General features: G+C 34.2%; 4 protein-coding genes across 4 annotated transcripts in view; 2 read left to right on the top strand and 2 right to left on the bottom strand.

Moving 5' to 3' along the window:
• The window catches only part of HELRODRAFT_100509 (hypothetical protein), an 8,878-nt gene extending 8,070 nt beyond the window's left edge, over nt 1-808 (top strand). The window contains exon 16 of the mRNA XM_009022063.1: nt 738-808. The gene's annotated coding sequence lies outside the window, so the exon portion shown is untranslated. The remainder of the gene's footprint in view (nt 1-737) is intronic.
• A 7,556-nt stretch (nt 809-8,364) lies between these two features.
• On the bottom strand, nt 8,365-11,289 carry HELRODRAFT_81599 (hypothetical protein; the record flags this gene model as incomplete). The annotated part of the gene is made up of 7 exons (XM_009022062.1): nt 8,365-8,613; nt 8,783-8,878; nt 9,238-9,556; nt 9,715-9,854; nt 10,133-10,251; nt 10,895-11,024; nt 11,149-11,289. Coding segments are annotated over 7 exons (1,194 nt in total), but the record flags the coding sequence as incomplete, so codon positions are not given.
• A 1,321-nt stretch (nt 11,290-12,610) lies between these two features.
• On the top strand, nt 12,611-13,021 carry HELRODRAFT_174618 (hypothetical protein; the record flags this gene model as incomplete). Its single annotated transcript, XM_009022061.1, has 1 exon — nt 12,611-13,021. The coding sequence occupies one exon, from the start codon at nt 12,611-12,613 to the stop codon at nt 13,019-13,021; it is 411 nt and encodes a 136-aa protein (XP_009020309.1).
• A 244-nt stretch (nt 13,022-13,265) lies between these two features.
• HELRODRAFT_185698 (hypothetical protein) lies at nt 13,266-18,490 on the bottom strand. Its single transcript, XM_009022060.1, has 13 exons — nt 18,179-18,490; nt 17,366-17,463; nt 16,923-17,026; nt 16,458-16,653; nt 16,171-16,227; nt 15,877-16,004; nt 15,478-15,563; nt 15,104-15,158; nt 14,860-15,004; nt 14,577-14,669; nt 14,266-14,437; nt 14,021-14,159; nt 13,266-13,960 (listed from the first exon to the last, which is right to left on the bottom strand). The coding sequence occupies exons 1-12, from the start codon at nt 18,387-18,389 to the stop codon at nt 14,059-14,061; spliced, it is 1,446 nt and encodes a 481-aa protein (XP_009020308.1). The 5' UTR covers nt 18,390-18,490; the 3' UTR covers nt 13,266-13,960; nt 14,021-14,058.
• Between the last annotated feature and the right edge of the window lie 260 nt (nt 18,491-18,750).

Here is an 18,750-nt window from a genome sequence, read left to right as displayed (position 1 = left end):
GGGTATATAAAGCATGTGTGAGAGCAGCGATGGTATATGGTGGTGAAACTTGGGTGTTGAGGAGAGAGGAAGAAAGTGTACTGCAGAGGGCTGAAAGAGCTATGGTGAGGATGATGTGTGGGGTTAAAGTGAAGGATAGGAGGAGTAGTACAGAGCTGATGTCAATGATGGGACTGAATGAGGACATTGTGACATTGATAAGGAGATCGAGATTGCGTTGGTATGGACATGTGTTGAAAAGGGATGAAAGGGTCGGGATTAGGCGAGCGTTGGAGTTCGAGGTTGAAGGAGTGGTAGGAAGGGGTCGTCCGCGATTGGGATGGAGAGAGCAGGTGGAGAAGGACAGGGTGAAAGCGGGGTTGCGTGATACTGAGGCGAGTGACAGATGTGGATGGCGTCGAGGGGTATTTCGGTTTCATCATAGATAGCCAAACGGACACCCCCGATCTCGGGGAAAATGTCGTCTAAACGTGTGTTGTTGTTGTTGTAAGAACATTTAACAAACATACGTACGCCTTCACGTACGTGTGTCAGTTCAGTTCTACATCTGGGCCAAGTCCCTTAACCCTTACTTACCAAATCTTTCCACCCATTACTTTTGAAAACCAGCCAGTCAGCCAATGAACGACGATACTAATAGCCAATAGCAATAGGATGGCAATAGTTTTATGATTATCTTTTTTAATGCTATTTTTAATTGTTTATTTTAAAAAATTATTTTTTTTTAAATTTTACAGATGGCCAGTCGAAAATGTAAAAATTCTTCTGGATTTGGCTTCCTTTAATGTTGTATTATTATTATTATTTTATTATTATTATTATTATTATTATTACTATTATTGTTATTATTATTATTGACATTATTATTGTTGTTATTATTATGATTGTTATTATTGTTGTTGTTCATTTTCACGTCGTGAATTGCGTTGATGATTATTTTATTGAATCTTTTTTATTGAATTTTCTTTTTATTGCATTAATTTAAATAAATTGGTGATAATAATAATAATATTAATAATAATAATATTATTATTATCATTATTGTTCTTATTATTATTGTTTGATTGCAATTTGATTGATTGATCGCAATTCGATTGGTTGATTGATTGGTCAACTGAGTGGTTTTGTGTGCGCGCGCGTGTATATATATATATATATATATATATATGTGTATGTGTGTGTGTGTGTGTGTGTGTGTGTGTGATTCTGCTGTTAATTTTGTAGTTTATTACCTGGCGATTGTACTTTTGAGGAAATTTTTTTTAGATGGATCTGGACGTTTTTAATTTTTTTTTTTGAAAAATAGGTGATGGCTCCATAAGTCCAATGGAATGAGGATTATGATATGATATGATATATGATGTGATGTGATGTGGTATGATACGAAATGATATGATATGATTGTAATGACATTTAACCTTGGTGATGATGACGACGATAATGGTAATATTAATGATGATGTTGATGAGATGAATGTTACTAATCATTCGGATTAAGTTCAATTATTTTCGATTGTAAATTTCACTAACACAAATCCAAGAAGCTTTGAAATTTTAAATTGATTATAGTAATTTCTTTTTTTTTTGTTGTTGTTTTATTATTATTATTGTTGTTGTTGTTTATTATTATTTTTATTTTATTATTGTTTTTTTTGTTATTTTATTTGCAAATTGCTTTTAACAGTTAATAGTACATTTCACGTCTCTCCCGAATTTATCCGTTTGTCTATTTTTATTTATTTGATGTATTTATTTATTATTAATTATTATTATTATTAAAATAACTTAGTAGGAAGGGGTCGTCCGCGATTGGGATGGAGAGAGCAGATGGAGAAGGACAGGGTGAAAGTGGGGTTGCGTGATACTGAGGCGAGTGACAGATGTGGATGGCGTCGAGGGGTATTCGGTTTCATCATAGGTAGCCAAACGGCAACACCCGATCTCGGGGAAAATGTCGTCTAAACGTGTGTTGTATTAAAATAACTATTAATAATTATTAATTAATATTATTGTTATTAATATAACTATTATTATCATTATTATTATTGCGACTAATTTAATGGATTCATGTCAAATGTTACTACTATAACGATTATTATTATTTTATTATTATTATTATTATTATTACTATTATTATTATTACATGCCATTAACTCTATAATGAGGTTTCGAGTTTTAACAGCGTATAAGAGAGAAAAAAAATAAAGGTAATTAATTAATTGATTAATTAATTAATTAATTAATCAATTAATTAGCTATGTTCTTGATGTGTATGAGCATTCGGTTAAGTGTGTGTGTGTGTGTGTGTGTGTGTGTGTGTACAAGGTATTTTTACGTATTTAGGTATAGCGTTATATGTGTGGTTGTGTGTGTGTGTATATAATATGTATATATATGTATGTGCGTGTTGTTTAAAGTTTTTTTTTGCTTATACTCCGTATTTTTAGTTAATTCAAAATAATTTTTGTTTGTTGACGAGATGTCGAGTGATGATTGATTATCTATGAGACAACAATAAAATATGTGTGGAACATGTGAGAGAGAGAAAGAGAGAGTTATTAGTGAGCGAACAATGGTTGTTGAGATATAAAATAATAATGTATCATAATAATAATAATATATCTGACTGCAACTATTGCCAGTAGGATGCGTCTTAGAGAGAGAGAGAGAGAGAGAGAGAGAGAGAGAGAGAGAATAACCGCGGTAAACACACCGGAACCGAATAAAAAATTCGTAAAACTTACAGGGTAAACTTTTTTTTTAACGATCGTATCGCTATGACGATCTGACTAAATGATCTAAGCATAACATAAACCATCCCATCTCGACTTTATATCCAAACCTGTGAGCCGAGCAAGCGAATACTTCTCGAGACATATTTCTATTTCAATACTTTCAATAAATTGAGAGAGGATACGATGATGACAGGGTTAATGTATTATTTAAAAAAAAAATATATCAACAATAAACAATCCAACGCAAGCAAATAAATGAATAAATAAGTTAATGAATGAATGGATAACATTATGTGTGCTACATCAATCGTCTTGCGTTGTAAGACAAGATTTAAGGTAAAATGAAATATAAAATAATAAATTAAAAAATTATATATTTATATATATATAATATATGTATGTATATATATATATATATATGTGTGTGTGTGCGTGTGTGTGTGTGTAAATTTAAAATAGATGGAACGTTAAACGATAATAATGAAAAATGATGAAATGTAGAATAGATGAAATTCACAAAAGACTTTAAAAATCCAAATGAATTATTATACATTCGCCGTGATAGTCCGCATAATTCATATCGATCCATTCACCCTATCAATTCGTTTTATGCAAATTCATTCACTATATTAACTTATATGAATTATTCATTCACCTTATAATTTATGTTGGTTGATTGAGATGAATGTTTTATTCAATTCGTTTTATGCAAATTCATTCACTATATTAACTTATATGAATTATTCATTCACCTTATAATTTATGTTGGTTGATTGAGATGAATGTTTAGCGTTAGAATTAATGAATCCGAAATCTATATGTCTGGATGAATGAATGAATGAATGAATGCAAATATGCATGAATGTGTGTGTGAGTGACTGGACGAGGAAATGAATGAATGTACGAATGTGGAAATACGAAAATAACTGAATAAAAAATAGTCGACTGGATAGATATATAGATATGAGTGAATGAACGTGGGAATGGATGACAAAACGAATAAAAGTGGTTAACGGTTATTGATTGATTGAATGAATGATTGAATGAATGAATAAGTGAATGAACAAGTAGACGATCGTGTAACAAATAAGCTGCTTAGCTCAGTAAACGTTCGATCAAAGCTAGGTGCATCAATCAATCAATGAAGAAGAGAACGAACGAAAAGACGAGTAAAGGAATGATCGAACGAACGAAAGAAGAACTAAATGAATGAGTGAGTGAGTGGAATGAACAAATGAGCAAACGAAGGAGGAATGATTAAATGTGACGATCCATCGATCAGCCGCGAAACAGAAAAATTATGCAATGGTTAAAACAAATCGACAATACTTTGCAACAATTGTCTTTAGTTCACGCACACACACACACACACACACACACACACACACACACACACACACACACAGAAACGAATGAGTGAACGAAGGAATGAATTAATTGACAAGTTCTTAATAGACAAATGAAAGAACGTACAATGGATTCAATCGATCAATAAGATCATCCGGTATAAAATTATTAACAATAACCATTACAATAACAACAACGCGATAACATCAACAACAGCAACCAAAATGAAATTAACAATACAAGCAGGAAAACTCACATAGACACAATAACAAGAGCCAAAAAACAATTAGAAAAAGATACACACACACACACACACATATATATATATATATATATATATGTGTGTGTGTGTGTGTGTGTGTAAATATACATGTATATGTATGTATATGAGATATAAAATGAAATTGATGTATTTATTGGAAATGAAAATTAAACATTTGTACATCAATGAGTCAAGTATAAACCATATAAATGTTTGAATACATACAAACAGATATAACGAAAAAAACGAACATATGTATATATATATATTTATATATATATGTGTATATGTATGTATGTATTGCAAAATTTGTATAGCGCCTCTTATGAGTTGACTTCAGGACTTCAGAAGCGAAAAGAAACACCCTATGTGTGTGTGTGTGTGTGTGTTTGTGTGTGTGTGTGTGGTGTGTGTGAATAAATGTAAAAATACGGAAAAAAATGATTGAAAATAGTAAAGTAACCCAGTGGTTAAAAAAAAAGAAAACCAAACAAATATACAAGCAAACATACATACATACAACACAAACATACATACATACAAACTAACAAAATTGAAAAAAAATCGCAAAAAATATTATAATGCCAACTTTTTAGAGAAATAAATTAAAAAAACGAAAAATAAAACAAAAATATAAAACAAGATATATGACAAAAATGAGAAGTAAAATTCTCTCTTTTTCTCTCTCTTTTATATAAAATACATCAATTATGCCATGTGAAAATGAGCTTGCCGATGTCTAGAGAAAAAACAATAAGAATAAATAACAACATCAGTCACAATGATAAGAATGATTCGATGATAATAATGATAAAAATAAAGGAGCTGAAATGGACAACTGTATTATACACGCATTTGTTGTTAATATTATTTAATTAATAATAAGATTTAATTGTTGGCACCAAAGAAGGAAAAATCTTGCAAATAAAATATCTCCCTCTCTCTCTCTTTCTCTCTCTCTCTCTTTTTCATGGAATAGTAATAGTAATCTAACACTAATAGTAATCATGGAGTTATTATTATTGTTATTATTAACAAACTTATGCCATTTATATCAATCATTAAATTATTTCAATAAAGTTATCGTTCACTTTCACCAAAAGACAAAAAACAATGGAAAAAAAAACAATAAATAGTGTCCAAAAACATTATATAGTGTACCAAAAACAATAATGTACCAAAAACAATAAATAGTGTACCAAATATCAACAACAACAACAACATCAGCAACGTCACAATTAAAAAAGAAGAGAGAGATAAAATAAAATTATATGCCAATTAAACGTCATCTCAATAAAAAATTAAAAAAAATTACCCGCAAGACACCATCAAAATACCATGAAATACACACACAATTACACATACACGTGTGCTTATTATATTGTATGTGTGTGTGTATATATATATATATATATATAACGTACATTTTATATATTTGTATGTTTATATATATATTATACATATATATATATATATATATTGTATATATAATCAATAAAATGTATATACATTTTTGTACGCACATCACCAACCTACCTATGCGTATATAAATATCTGTGTTTATGTGTGAGTGAGTGTGTAAATTTACATGTAAATATGAATGAATACAAGTATCAGAGGTGTGTATGGATGTTTGTGTGTGTGTGTATGTGTGCGTGTGTGTGTCCGTGTTAGTGCGTCCGAGATCAATAAGCTTCATCGGCCTCATCATCATTGTCACAGAGGCCACCTGACGCGTGCATGCGTTTGAACTGTTCAAAGCCACTATCATCACTGTAGCGGTTGGTTTCACCGACGTTCAGCTTCTTACCATGGCGACCTGATTTCCAATGACTGGCCGGAGAATCTAGGTCGTGGGTCTTGCGAACTATTACGCCGTTTTCGCTCAGCCAATAGGAATGCTTTATTTCTTTTGGCTTGATTGTGATTGGCTGGTTGAGAGATTTCGCTGGGTTGAGGCTTCGAGGAGATGAGCGTTGCCCTAGTTGCTGCTGATCACCCGAACTGATGGGGCGTTGTTGGAAAGTTGGATAGCTGTAGAGTGGTCGCGATGGGTCGTCGTGCCCGTGGTGCAAGAGTACGTAGGAGCATGCGATTGGCTGGAAGGTTCGATCGTCTTCGTAGGCTCTCTCGTCATCCGACAAATCAAAATTGAATTCTCTGTCAACTTCGTTTTCATTGGATCTCCTAGAGAACCCGGTTCGCTTACCAATAGATTCAATGGAGTCCTTGTTGTTGACTCCTCCTTCACCACCTCGGTTCATCCAATCAGAGTAGAGTTTGTGCATTGACTGATGTCTATTCGTCCTATCTTCGTCGTCTTCGTCTTCCTCACACGTCATAATCGTCCTGACAGTGATGTTGTTAACGTTGGCTGATTTAGTGTTGGTGGAAACATTTTTGTTGTCGGTGCAGTTGGTACTGTTGGAGGCGTTGTTGACCGCAGTGACAGAGTTATCATCGTACGTGAATGTTATCTCGTTGAGAGGTGATGAGAATATTTCATCCTCGTCGTCGTCATCATCATCTTCGTCCTTCGTATTCTTCGCGTCCAAATAAACGACGTCATTGTCAATGCTGCCTCTATTCTTCTCGGCACTCAGTTTACCTTTAGAAGCAGCAGAAACATTTAAATTATCACCGGATGTAGTCTTACGATATTCAGCATCTTTGGCTAAATTTAAATCTTGAAATTCCGCAAGAACGTCGACATCGTCCATGGTGTCGGACTTCTCTAGCTGTAAGGATGCAGTAATGAGTTTGTTCCTGCTGAAGACCTGTCGCGAGGCCGTCCTGATGGATGGCGGCTGGTAGAATTGTTGGTTCCAGGCCGAGAAGGAAGGAGGAAGAGTGTCGTCATCATTGGATGAATGAAGTTGTTGCTGCTGTTGTTGCTGCTGTTGTTGCTGCTGTTGTTGTAGCTGCTGCAGTTGCTGCATCATTTGTTGTTGCTGCAAGAGTTGTTGCTGGAGAAGTTCTTGCTGTTGCAAATGTTGTTGTTGTTGTTGCTGTTGATCAAGAGGCAAGGGTTGGTGTTGAGGTGTGATGGAGAGAGTTGGATTGTTACTGATGAACTGGGGTGGTGTGTATGACTTGATGCCAGCTCTTTTCAGGAATGATGCGTTGCTAGGAGAGCCTGTTGTTGTCACGTTGATGTTCTCATTATGAGCGTTGATGTCATTGGTGTTGTTAATATTGTTGTTGTTGTTGTTGAACATTGTGTTACCTTGCTGAGAGTTGAACATGACCGAATGCTGTTTCTGATATTTTGGATTTGATAGAGAACTAGAAGAAAATGACTTCTTATTGAATAATGGTAATCGTAGTTGTTGCTGTAGTTGTTGTTGTTGTAACTGCTGTTGCAATTGTTGTTGCTGCAACTGTTGTTGCTGCTGCTGCAGTTGTTGCAGCTGTTGTTGTCGTAACTGTTGCTGTAGCTGCAGAGGAGTATGGTGATGGTAATGATGAAATGGCTGTCGTTGTAGACGCTGCTGTTGCTGCAACTGCTGAACAACATTACCTAACTGCGGCATCTGAGCCCGTTGATGCTGCTGTGGTTGTTGAGAACTCTTCATGAGATAATTTTGCAGCAGTTGTTGCTGCTGCAAGAGCTGCTGGTTTTGTTGATTCTGTTGTAGCCCTGACAAACAGAGGGACCAAGAGTTAGGCATGGAATGATGCATCAACCCCGCACTGACTGCCCCTGCACTACCCACGCTTCCCCTACCAAACATGTCCCTTGCTTCGTTGGCACTTTTACTGCTCCCCAACTTTCCATCCAGACCACCCCAATCACCACCTAGAAACGGAGGCAGGGATTGACACTGGAACCTCGTAGGGCCTATGTGGTTGATTGGTTGGTCGGTTGATTGGTTGGTTGATTGGTTGGTTGATTGGTTGGTTGGTTAATTGATTGGTTGGTTGATTGGTTGGTTGGTCAATTGATTGGTTGATTGATTGGTTGATTGATTGATTGATCGATTTAATGATTGACTGAATGGTTGGGTGAAAATTTAAAAACCTAACAGTAACGAATCATTAGAAATAGAAACAACGCATACGTAATATTCAATGTCCAAACATAAGACACAATCAATATACATTCACATGTAAACTTAGAAAAAGCGAATGAAAGATTGAGCCAAGAGATGACAACAAGAGACTGACCTGATTTGTAATGGGCAGCATTCCAGTAAGCCTCTAGATACTCAGCCAGATGTTCGCATGCATCATCCAACAAGTTCTCATCCAACACAACATCAAATGTGTCCTGGTGTTTGTTTATGCTTCTATAGTAAGCCGCGACATTATTACATACAAACATACTAAACAGACAAACAAGCAAATGAACACATACTAATAAACAAACAAGCATACAAACATATACTAACAAATAAACATATACAAACAAATAAACAAACATACAAACATATACTAACAGGTCCACACTGACTGAGTCGTTCGGCAGCGGCAAGTTGAACATTGAGACTCCTGTTCTGCTGCTTGCCTCTTGTGCGAACCAACTTTTGCAGTACCTGAGTGTGTTTTGTATTGTATTGCATTGTATTTTATTGTTTTTTATTGCATTTTATTGTATTGTATTGTATTGCATTGTGTGTTTTGTATTGTATTGTTTTTATTGCATTGTAATGTTTTGTATTGTATTGTATTGCATTGTATTGTATTGTTTGTATTGCATTATATTGTATTGTATTGTGTTGCATTGTGAAAGGTGTGCGTATGGTACACTATCCTGTATGCCGTGTATGCACTCACTGTATTGCATGTTGCATGTATTTAATGAAAATAGAAATGTAAGTTATTGTACCTCTTCTACATATGTAATCACCATCGTCACTACAACCGTCACTACCACAGCCACCACAACGCCAACCTTAAGAGAAGTAATTTTGAGGTGGACGAGAATGGGAGCCAGTGGGGACTTAGACAGCTGCGATGGATGGTTGATGGTGTCACAGTCTAGAAGAAGGAGATTCATGGAACGCGACAACTCGAATATCCTCTCAATCTCCAGTTGCACTTCATCCAATCCCGACGCGTTTCGACTGCTCGATCGTTCCAGATGGTGGTGGTAGTGATGGTACTTCTTCTCCACTATGCCAGCGCAGGCTGCCGTCGTTGAGGCAGATGACGACGACGTCGAGGAACGCTTCACTAAGGAGATGTCCGTGGTCACTCGCATTGTAATTATTCTGGGAGGTAGGTGGGTTCAGTCGGTAATGGAAAACCGATTGGTTGGCCGTATGAATGATAGAAGGATAGGTCGTTTCAATCATTCATTCATTGCCTGACTGATTGATTGATTGACTGACTGGTTGATTGATTGATTGATTGATTGAAATCCACCCACCTGTTATCAAATTTCTTCTTGAGAAAATCGAAAAGGGCCTTCTGCATCATGTCGGTGACCTCGTAACCTTTCAGAGACGGACCAATCAGGACGATCGGCCTCATGGCAGGGACAACTTCATAAGGGGGAATGTTTGTCGACTGCCAATCAATCGATAGAGGTCAAAGGTTATTGTATTACTCAGAGACCAAATGAATGAATGAATGAATGAATGAATAAATGAATGAATGAACGAACAAACGAACGAACGGACGAATGAATGAATGAATGAATGAATGAATGGAGAAAAGATTGAATTAGTGATGATTATTCATGATTGAATAAAGGAATGTGTGATTAAAAGAATGTGTGATTGAAAGAATGAGCGATTGAACGAATAAAGAAGTAATATTACTACTCAGTAAAAATGCTGGATCACCTTTTTGAAGAAGAGTTTCTTCTTACTAATCTTTTCAGTAGAGGAACTGTTCATGTTGTTGTTGTATAAATTGTTGTTGTTGCTGCTATTGTTGAAACCATTTGAACCGTTTTCATTGCCTGCTAGTAGAGTTTATTCATTCATTCGTTAATTTTCTAATTCGTTCTTTCTTTCTGTCATTCATTCGTTTTTCATTCACTCAATCAGAAACTTTTTTCTATCAAAATTGAACCAATCATTCATTCAATCATTCGCTTATGAATGCATCTAGTGCGTGAATTAATATCCGATAAATGATGAAAAGCTGAATGAATGGATTGGACGAATGAATGAATGAATAAATGAATAAATGAATAAATGAATGAATGAATGAACGAATGAATGAATGAATGAACGGCAAACCAGGAGTAGCAGGGGGAGATGAGTGTCCATTCTTATCAGCTGATATTGAAGTCTGCTTGCTGGAATGATGGAATGAATAAATGAACTAATGAATGAGTGAATGAACAAAAAAAAAACAAATGATTAAATGAATGAACAAACAAAAAGATTAATAAATGAATGAATACTAGATGAATTGACAGATGAAGAAAATAAAGGTGATAAAACAATTGCATAGCAACATATGAGAAAAATATTTAAAATTTAACTGCAAATTTGATAATTTAAAATAGTTGATGACACTAAAAACAAATAGCCAACCAACTAACCAATTGACCAACCAACCAACTGACCAACCAATCAACTGACCAACCAATCAACCCACAAACTTTAAAGCTTGTAACTTGGCTTGATTCTGCAGTATTGACTGGAGTTTGGATGGACTAGGAACAAAACCAACCTGACACCCCTCCTTAACAAGTCGACCAATCCACCATTCATTATTGTATTTCTGTTGTATGGTATGCAATACAAAAATATACAAAACCATAAGATGCAATACATATTCCTACAACAACATGATCAAAAACTAAATATACACCAACACAAACATATCAAAGATCATAGATACCGACCTCTTTGATGTGTATGAAATCCTTAACTTGGAATGAGATGACGTATCCAGGCATAGGTGGATCGTCATCATCACTTCCCAGGTACGCGACATTCGTTCGGATTGCAAATGCTACTGATTTGTTCTGTTGTCGTTGTTGTTGTTGTGATTGTGGTGGTTGTTGTGGTTAAATTGTTATTATTAGTGTGTTGTTATGTTTCAGTATTTTTGTTACATCTGAGGTTTGCTTTTGAAAATTTATCAATGACCAATCTATTAATAAACTATTTAGGCAAGAAAAACAATTGAAATAACATTAAAAGAATGATTTACTTGAAACAAATTAAAATAATGATAACAAATCTCTCTCAACTAAAATAGCAAATAAAACAAAAAATCACAAAATTTTCCGGACCAACCTGCGCATCATCGAGGACGGCCAGTGCATGCACGTGTTGCTGTTCCTCCTTCAGCCCCACCGAGGTCACCTCATCATCTTCGTCGAACGACAACTCGGATGTTGAAAAGTATCGACAGTCTGAATTTTCAGAGTTCTAAATAGGTAAAGTTTAAATTTAATATAACATACAATATAAATAATATTTATACATATTATATACATACATTTAGTCGTCAAACAAGTTATATATATCATAATTTTTTGACAAATAATAGAATGGCTTTTTAAATATCTGTCAATTGACTTTTTAAATTTAAAAAACTATATAAAACTTTTAAAACACTATAAAATTGTGATATAATTATAATACTATACTATACTATAGAAACAAGTGAACGTATTCTTCATGGTTTAGGTTGAATGAATAAAATATTTCAAATAAATAATTAAATAACAAATTCTATTAAATAAATTTTTAAATAAGACCTCTTCGTAGTGGTTGGAATTGTCAGAAAAACTGCCTTCGTCTGAAAACCTCGATTCTATTTCCATGCAAAAATTAGTGACAGGATTAGTGAATCGCAACTTAATTTATTGAAATAATTCTAAAAAAATGTTATTATTTCAATTTTTTGTATATTTTTTATTTAATTAAATTAAATGCCCAAAATATCAGAAAAAATCGATAAGCGCAAGTGTTTTTTAAACATAGATGGTTGGCTATAGAATTTTGGGTATTTTATTTCTGGGGATTAGGATTGTGATTGAATTTAATTCTAACTCATTATATAAAATTTAAACTAATCTGAAACAATGTATTTATAAATTATTTATTAAAATGCTAACTTATCTATTTTTTAACAGGCATAATAATGTCAACACAATTTTCTCTCAAAAATTGCTAGATTTGTTCTTTGGTGCATTACTTATATAAAGACGGAATAAAATATAATTATCCTATTGCTACTATGGTGTGCTCTGAATGTTTACTGAGCGATATAAAAGTTTTTCGTGGCGAACTGATATTATTATTAAAATATATATACCCGATTTTCGTTTTAAATAGATTTTAAATAATAAAAAAATGGATTTTAGCGAGTTACCGTCAAATATAATAACAAGTTTGAACGATCTAAATGCGAATTTGGACATCGTCGAAAGTAAATACAACCAATTCTACGATCGTTCACTAAGTGAGGAGCACGAGAAGATGACACCTCTGGAAAAGGCCAAGTCAGAAATTGTGGCCGCCCACACCATCAACTCTTTATTTTTTATATACCTCCAACTCAACGGCCAGGACGTGTCAAAACATCCAATAAATTACGAACTAAACCGAGTCAGCAAAAGCATTGCGAGGGTCAAGGAAATTGAGGATAAGCGTCTGGCCCCAAAACTCGACATCAGTGCCAGTAAAAGATTCGTTAAAAGTGCCCTCTGGGACAAAGATCAGCAAGCAAAGAAACCTAAATTAGATGTGGAAAAGCGGCCTTAATTTATTTAATGATTTCCTAGCAATAGAATTCGCTTTTATTTCATGTAGAATTTAAATTAAATAGATTTTTTCTTTTATTTTTTGTACAAAATACCTTTTAAAAATGACATGTGGCATTTACTGAACTTCAGCCATTGTAGTGCAAAGCTGAATTGTGAAGCAAAGCCTACTATTATTTATGGACTTATTGATAGAAATTCATTTATATGTAGAAGTAGTTTTTGAGGTGAAGGTACTATTGCAATTTCTATTATGAATTGTCTTACAGTTATATTTGTCATCATGTAAATAAAAATGTCAAAAAAATAAAACAATTTGCTGAACAAATTATATAAAAAAAATTTATCAAACAAATGTGTCTTTGTTTTTCTTCCTTCCAGATTATATTTAATAAAAATAAATGCAAAACGTGCAAAATGTAATTAAATGGCATATATAGATCCATTTCTTTATTATTCTAGTTAATTTAATTATTATTAACCAACCGTCACCAAACTACAAACTTAATTATAATGGAATTTCACACTGTAAAACAACTTATGAAATGTTCACCAAAATTACAATAATAGTATGAACAATAATATGAACAATAATATGGATAATTTTGTTTAAAATAATAACTACACAAATGAAGATATTAACAATAAATGAATGGAAAGAGCAGAGAGGTGCAGAGTTTACACAAATTATTATAAATATATCATACAATACAATTCATGTTCACAACTACAACGTGATGGCAGTTTTCAATGTGTGAATGACGAAAAGTAGGTGATAATATTTATCAAGTGTCGTATGTCAAACTTTGTTTTTAACTACGCGATATCAACAAAAAGTGACGAAAAACTGGGAAATGAAAAAATAAATGGATGGATCACGTCATAAATGAAAACAATTCAAGAGATGAAACGTCTTCTAACAACAGAAATAAAACACACATCTATACACACACATCAAACCAGAAACAAGAAATAACCAGTGAACAACACTAAGACGACAACGACACGAAAACATCAGCAGAGGTCAGTCAGCACTCTTCATAGAATGATCTGATTCTTGAAACTTCGATCCAGGTCCTTATCGGGCAAGACGATGGAATTCAGCACAACGACTTCAGCTGGAATGTGGACATTGGATCCTGGGGAAGAAAATGACGTCATCATAATAATTACCACCATCATCATAGTAGTCATAATCATCATCATCATCATAGTAGTCATCATCATAGTCGTCATCACACCGACCAATGACAGTGATAGATGGATGCAGCCTTCCATCTTCCTGGAACAGATCCCATGAATCCAACTTTGCAAATGGTTTGTTGGGGTTGGGATCCATCGGTGTGCCCTCAATCCGAGCCCACTCCCCCACGACACTCTTCCAGCCTATGATGCTGTACAATATGCAACAGTGATCCTATGAGGGTTTGTTGTTTTTTCTTTTTTAAGAGAATGTGGAATGTAAATGCAAAAATGTGTTCCTCCCAACGAAAATGTGTTATATTCAAATCTTGACACAAATTTTAAATAACCCCAAACGTAATACGCCCCACAACCTTGAGAACGGCCCCCTCAAGAATTATGGACTCCCTGACCCTAGCTCCTGGGCCCACGTTGGCTCCTTTGCTTACTGTCACATTCGGCCCTAACTATCCGAGCAATTCAAACAAAAATTGGAAAATGTATATAAGTTATTCATCAAAGAAGAGAATTATATTAATGAAGTTTCTAGCAGTGTTTTAACTAAGCAAAATTGACAAAACAAGTTGAAATAAGGACAGGAAGCGCGTAACAAAAAAAAGATAATGAAACACAAAACAGATTGAAACAAAAACAAACCACTGCAGTGGGGTGAACAAAGGCACCTGGATCAATGAAGACGTCGCCAATAATTAGAGGACCCATCTTGTTAGGGGGGGCCAACCTTTCAGGGTGGGTCCTCGAATATATGGCCAGGTAATGACGATTTGCGTATATAGTGGCACTGTACGAGATGACGATGATGTTTATAACGATGACGTTGAAGAATATGACGATGACGATTAAAATACTTTAACGTTATATACTCGAATGAATTTTATACCTTGCTGACTTAACTTGACTCCAAAAATTGTTCGTCTGATAAACAAAAAACTTGCCTGAGAGTAATAAAATGTTGAAAGATGGCGTTGAAGGTTGACACATTAACTAACATTATGACGTCATTATCTTTTATGACATCACAATCACGTAACCATCACGTCATCGTCGTTATGACTCAACAATTTTATTTTGAATTTTCTCATTAGCGTTTCACAAAGGTGCCGACAGCAAACAAACGACGCGAGTAAATATACATGAATCATTGTATCATACAGAGCTTGCCTTTGCAATCAAACCCTGTAACTTCAACAGCAGTGCCATGTGTATCAAGCTATCTGATTATAATTATATAATATTGAAATTATTATAATTGACCAGTTTGAGGCAGACGCTTGCTGAATATGTCCTGTTCTAACCTGATAACCGAACAGTTGACCCTGCAGCTGTCTTCAATGTCAAACCTTAAGCAACATTTGTGTGTACGTGTGTAAATAACATGTGTGTGTGTGTGTGTGTGTGTGTGTGTGTGTGTGTGTATGTGTGTGTGTGTGTGTGTGTGTGTGTGTGTAAATAACCTGCCTGTGTGTGTGTGCGCATGCGTGTGTATGTATAGAAACATATCGTTTTCATTTCATTTCAATCAACCTACCAACCAACCAACCGATCAACCAACCAATCAATCAATCAACCAACCAACCAACCAACCGATCAACCAACCAATCAATCAATCACTTGTACACTCAACCACCAATCCAAAACGAAAGACTAACTAACGAGATTTCTTCATTCATCTCTTTAAAAGTAACGCTGATATGTTCGAAGATGGCAGTGGAGAAGAGGTAAATTCCACAGCTGATGAGAGTGCTGACGAACGTGTGTGGCTTTTCAACGTAATGGAGTACCTGGTTGCAAAAAGATGATTGGAGTAAAATAAAATAAAAACTAGATATTTACACACACACACACACACAAACACAAACAAACATACACATACGCATACACACGCTCACATACACACAAACGCAAATGTTATTTAGTGTTTGACATCGAAGACAGCTGCTGAGGTACCTGGTGTTTCTCGTTCTCCACTATGCAACCGTAGTTTAGGGATTGTTGTCTGGTTGCCTAATTTGAGGAACAAATGAATGGAGAAAATGGAGTGTCAGAGAGTTAGGAAAAGTTTAATGTGATTATAATTTTTAATCATTAGCAACATTGTCTGTACATGCAAATACCAACATATCATCATTATTATTTTATAGCCATGCATTTGTCATCATCATTTTCACTATCATCATCAATATCATCATCACCATCGTCATCATTAATACAATCATTATCACCATTATCACAACCTCAGTAGCGAGTATGGTGAACTGTCTGCCATCTGGTGAACAGGTTTTATGAAAATCCAGCATCTCTTTGAGTGGGAATTCTCCACAGACATCGGCATTCATGACAAAAATGGCATCAGGATTTCCATTCAGGATCTGATCCCGAAAATGGAACAAACCTCCCGCTGTTCCCAGGGTCTCAAATTCTTGTAGGTATCTGTGAGTATGTGTGTGTGTGTATGTCTTTGTTTGTGAGTGTGTGTGTGAACGGATGCATGCGTGAATGTGTGCACATATGTATACAAGTATACATACGTGCACGTCTATGTTTGTATATGCGTTTGTACGCATGTGAGATTGCATGCATGTATATATGTATACATGTATACAGGTATGTATACATTTGTATGTGTTTGTTTTGTATATGTATGTGTGAAACCCCTACAGCAGAAGCAGCAGCAGCAACAACAAACCGCAAAATCAAACCTGACAACAATCTTAAATTGTTGTTGCATTGAAGCAATGAAGTAGCTGAAGTGCTTGCTAGACTGGTAGCTACCCACCAGAAGGATCTCCTTCATGTTCGGCAGCTGGTCGGTAGGGAGAAAAAAAATTACTCTGAAGCGATGACACCATGACGTGCTAATGTAGTAATACGATGTTGTTGCTGCGGTTGTTTGCCGCTACAATTTTTAATGTTGTGATGTGATGATGATGTCATGGTAAGGTTTATGATTTCAAAATGCAACTGTAACGTCATATCAGAATGATAATATGATAACGTGATGATGATTGACGTAATTTGGTGATGTTGATGATGATATGTAAGATATGTCAGTATGATATGTAACTCGGTGATGTGAATGATATTAACCATAATAAGTTACCCCTTCACCACCCCTTAAAAATCATCCACTGCAAGTGCCAACCTTACTAGTTGCCTCAATATGGTGGTAGATCATTGGAAAACCTGCTATGGGAAAGAGGGGCTTGGGCAAGTCCAGGGACAGAGGTCTGAAGCGAGTCCCTGGTTGCAATAGATGGTATAAAAATTGTTACATGTAGTTGTTGGAGCAATCGTTTACAGTAGCTATTCCAAAAGAAGTCACAGTCTTGTAAACAGCCAAATAAAAATAGAAATTTAGTTTCCATATAAAAATTTTTTTAGTTAAATTAAAATCATATCCTTGTTTTAAGCTGTGTTATTTCATTGATTAATATATTAATTTAGGTTTAAATATAGATTAAAATTAAAAAAACTAATTTATTTAATTATTAATTTTTATTTCATTTTAGCTTAAAATGAAAAAATCTTTTTCAGGCAGTATTCCAGTAAAATAAATTAATAATTATAAAAGCAGACATAAGAAAATTTATTAATTTTTAATTTATTCTTAAATTAAAATCATTTTCAATGAATGAACTGAACTAATACTAAATAAATGAAATTACAAATGGAACTTTTTTCAGAATTTTCAAATTTCATAATCAAATAAAAATAAATAAATAATTATCTAATTAAAAACTAATTAAAATTATCTAATTAAAAAATAAATAATTAATAAGTTATTTAATAAGATTCAAGAATCAACCAAAATTATCATTTTAAAAACTAATTTATCTTAATTTTTAGTTAATTTTAAAATCAATTTTTACAATTTAAAAAAAATTAGTAAATAAGTAATTAGTAAAAGTAAATAAATAAATAAATATGCAATGTACTGATTAGTAAATCAACAAACCCTTGGACGGCCCCCCAATCAAAATGACAGTCTTCAGCATGAGTTCAGCGGTCTTGTTTCCACAATTAGTGTTGTTAGAATTAGTGTTGTTGTTGCTGTTATTAGTAGTACCGACACTAACGTCATAATTACTAAGATTAGGACACGTAGTACGACTTCCCTTGCAGCTGCTGCTACTACTAGCAGTATTGTTTTCAAGTGGTATTGACATTATGAATGACTAAAAAACTAAATCGGCCAGCTATTGTTAACTTCACTTACGTGAAAATGAACATTTAAATGAAAATAATGTATGAAAAAAACCCGACTTAGTATTTTATTTTTCTGGGATCAGGCTATTTAACTTTATTGGCTTATTGGCTGACCTTACAGTATTGCATGGGTTCCAACAAACAACTAATACAGAATATTTACTCTATTAAATATTTTTAAAACAAATAATTAAATCGAATTATGTAATTTAAAATTATTTTTGTCAGTTTAAATAAAAATATTGCTTTTAGTTTCGAAAACATGAAGGCTAATCTACCGCTTAATACAGCTATAGAGCATATATACGAAGTACATAGGTT

The sequence above is a fragment of the Helobdella robusta genome, assembly GCF_000326865.2.
Source record: "Helobdella robusta unplaced genomic scaffold HELROscaffold_30, whole genome shotgun sequence".
Taxonomy (NCBI): Eukaryota; Metazoa; Annelida; class Clitellata; order Rhynchobdellida; family Glossiphoniidae; genus Helobdella; species Helobdella robusta.
The sequence above is the reverse complement of the archived record's forward strand: the minus strand, read 5'-3'. Positions and strand labels throughout refer to the sequence as shown.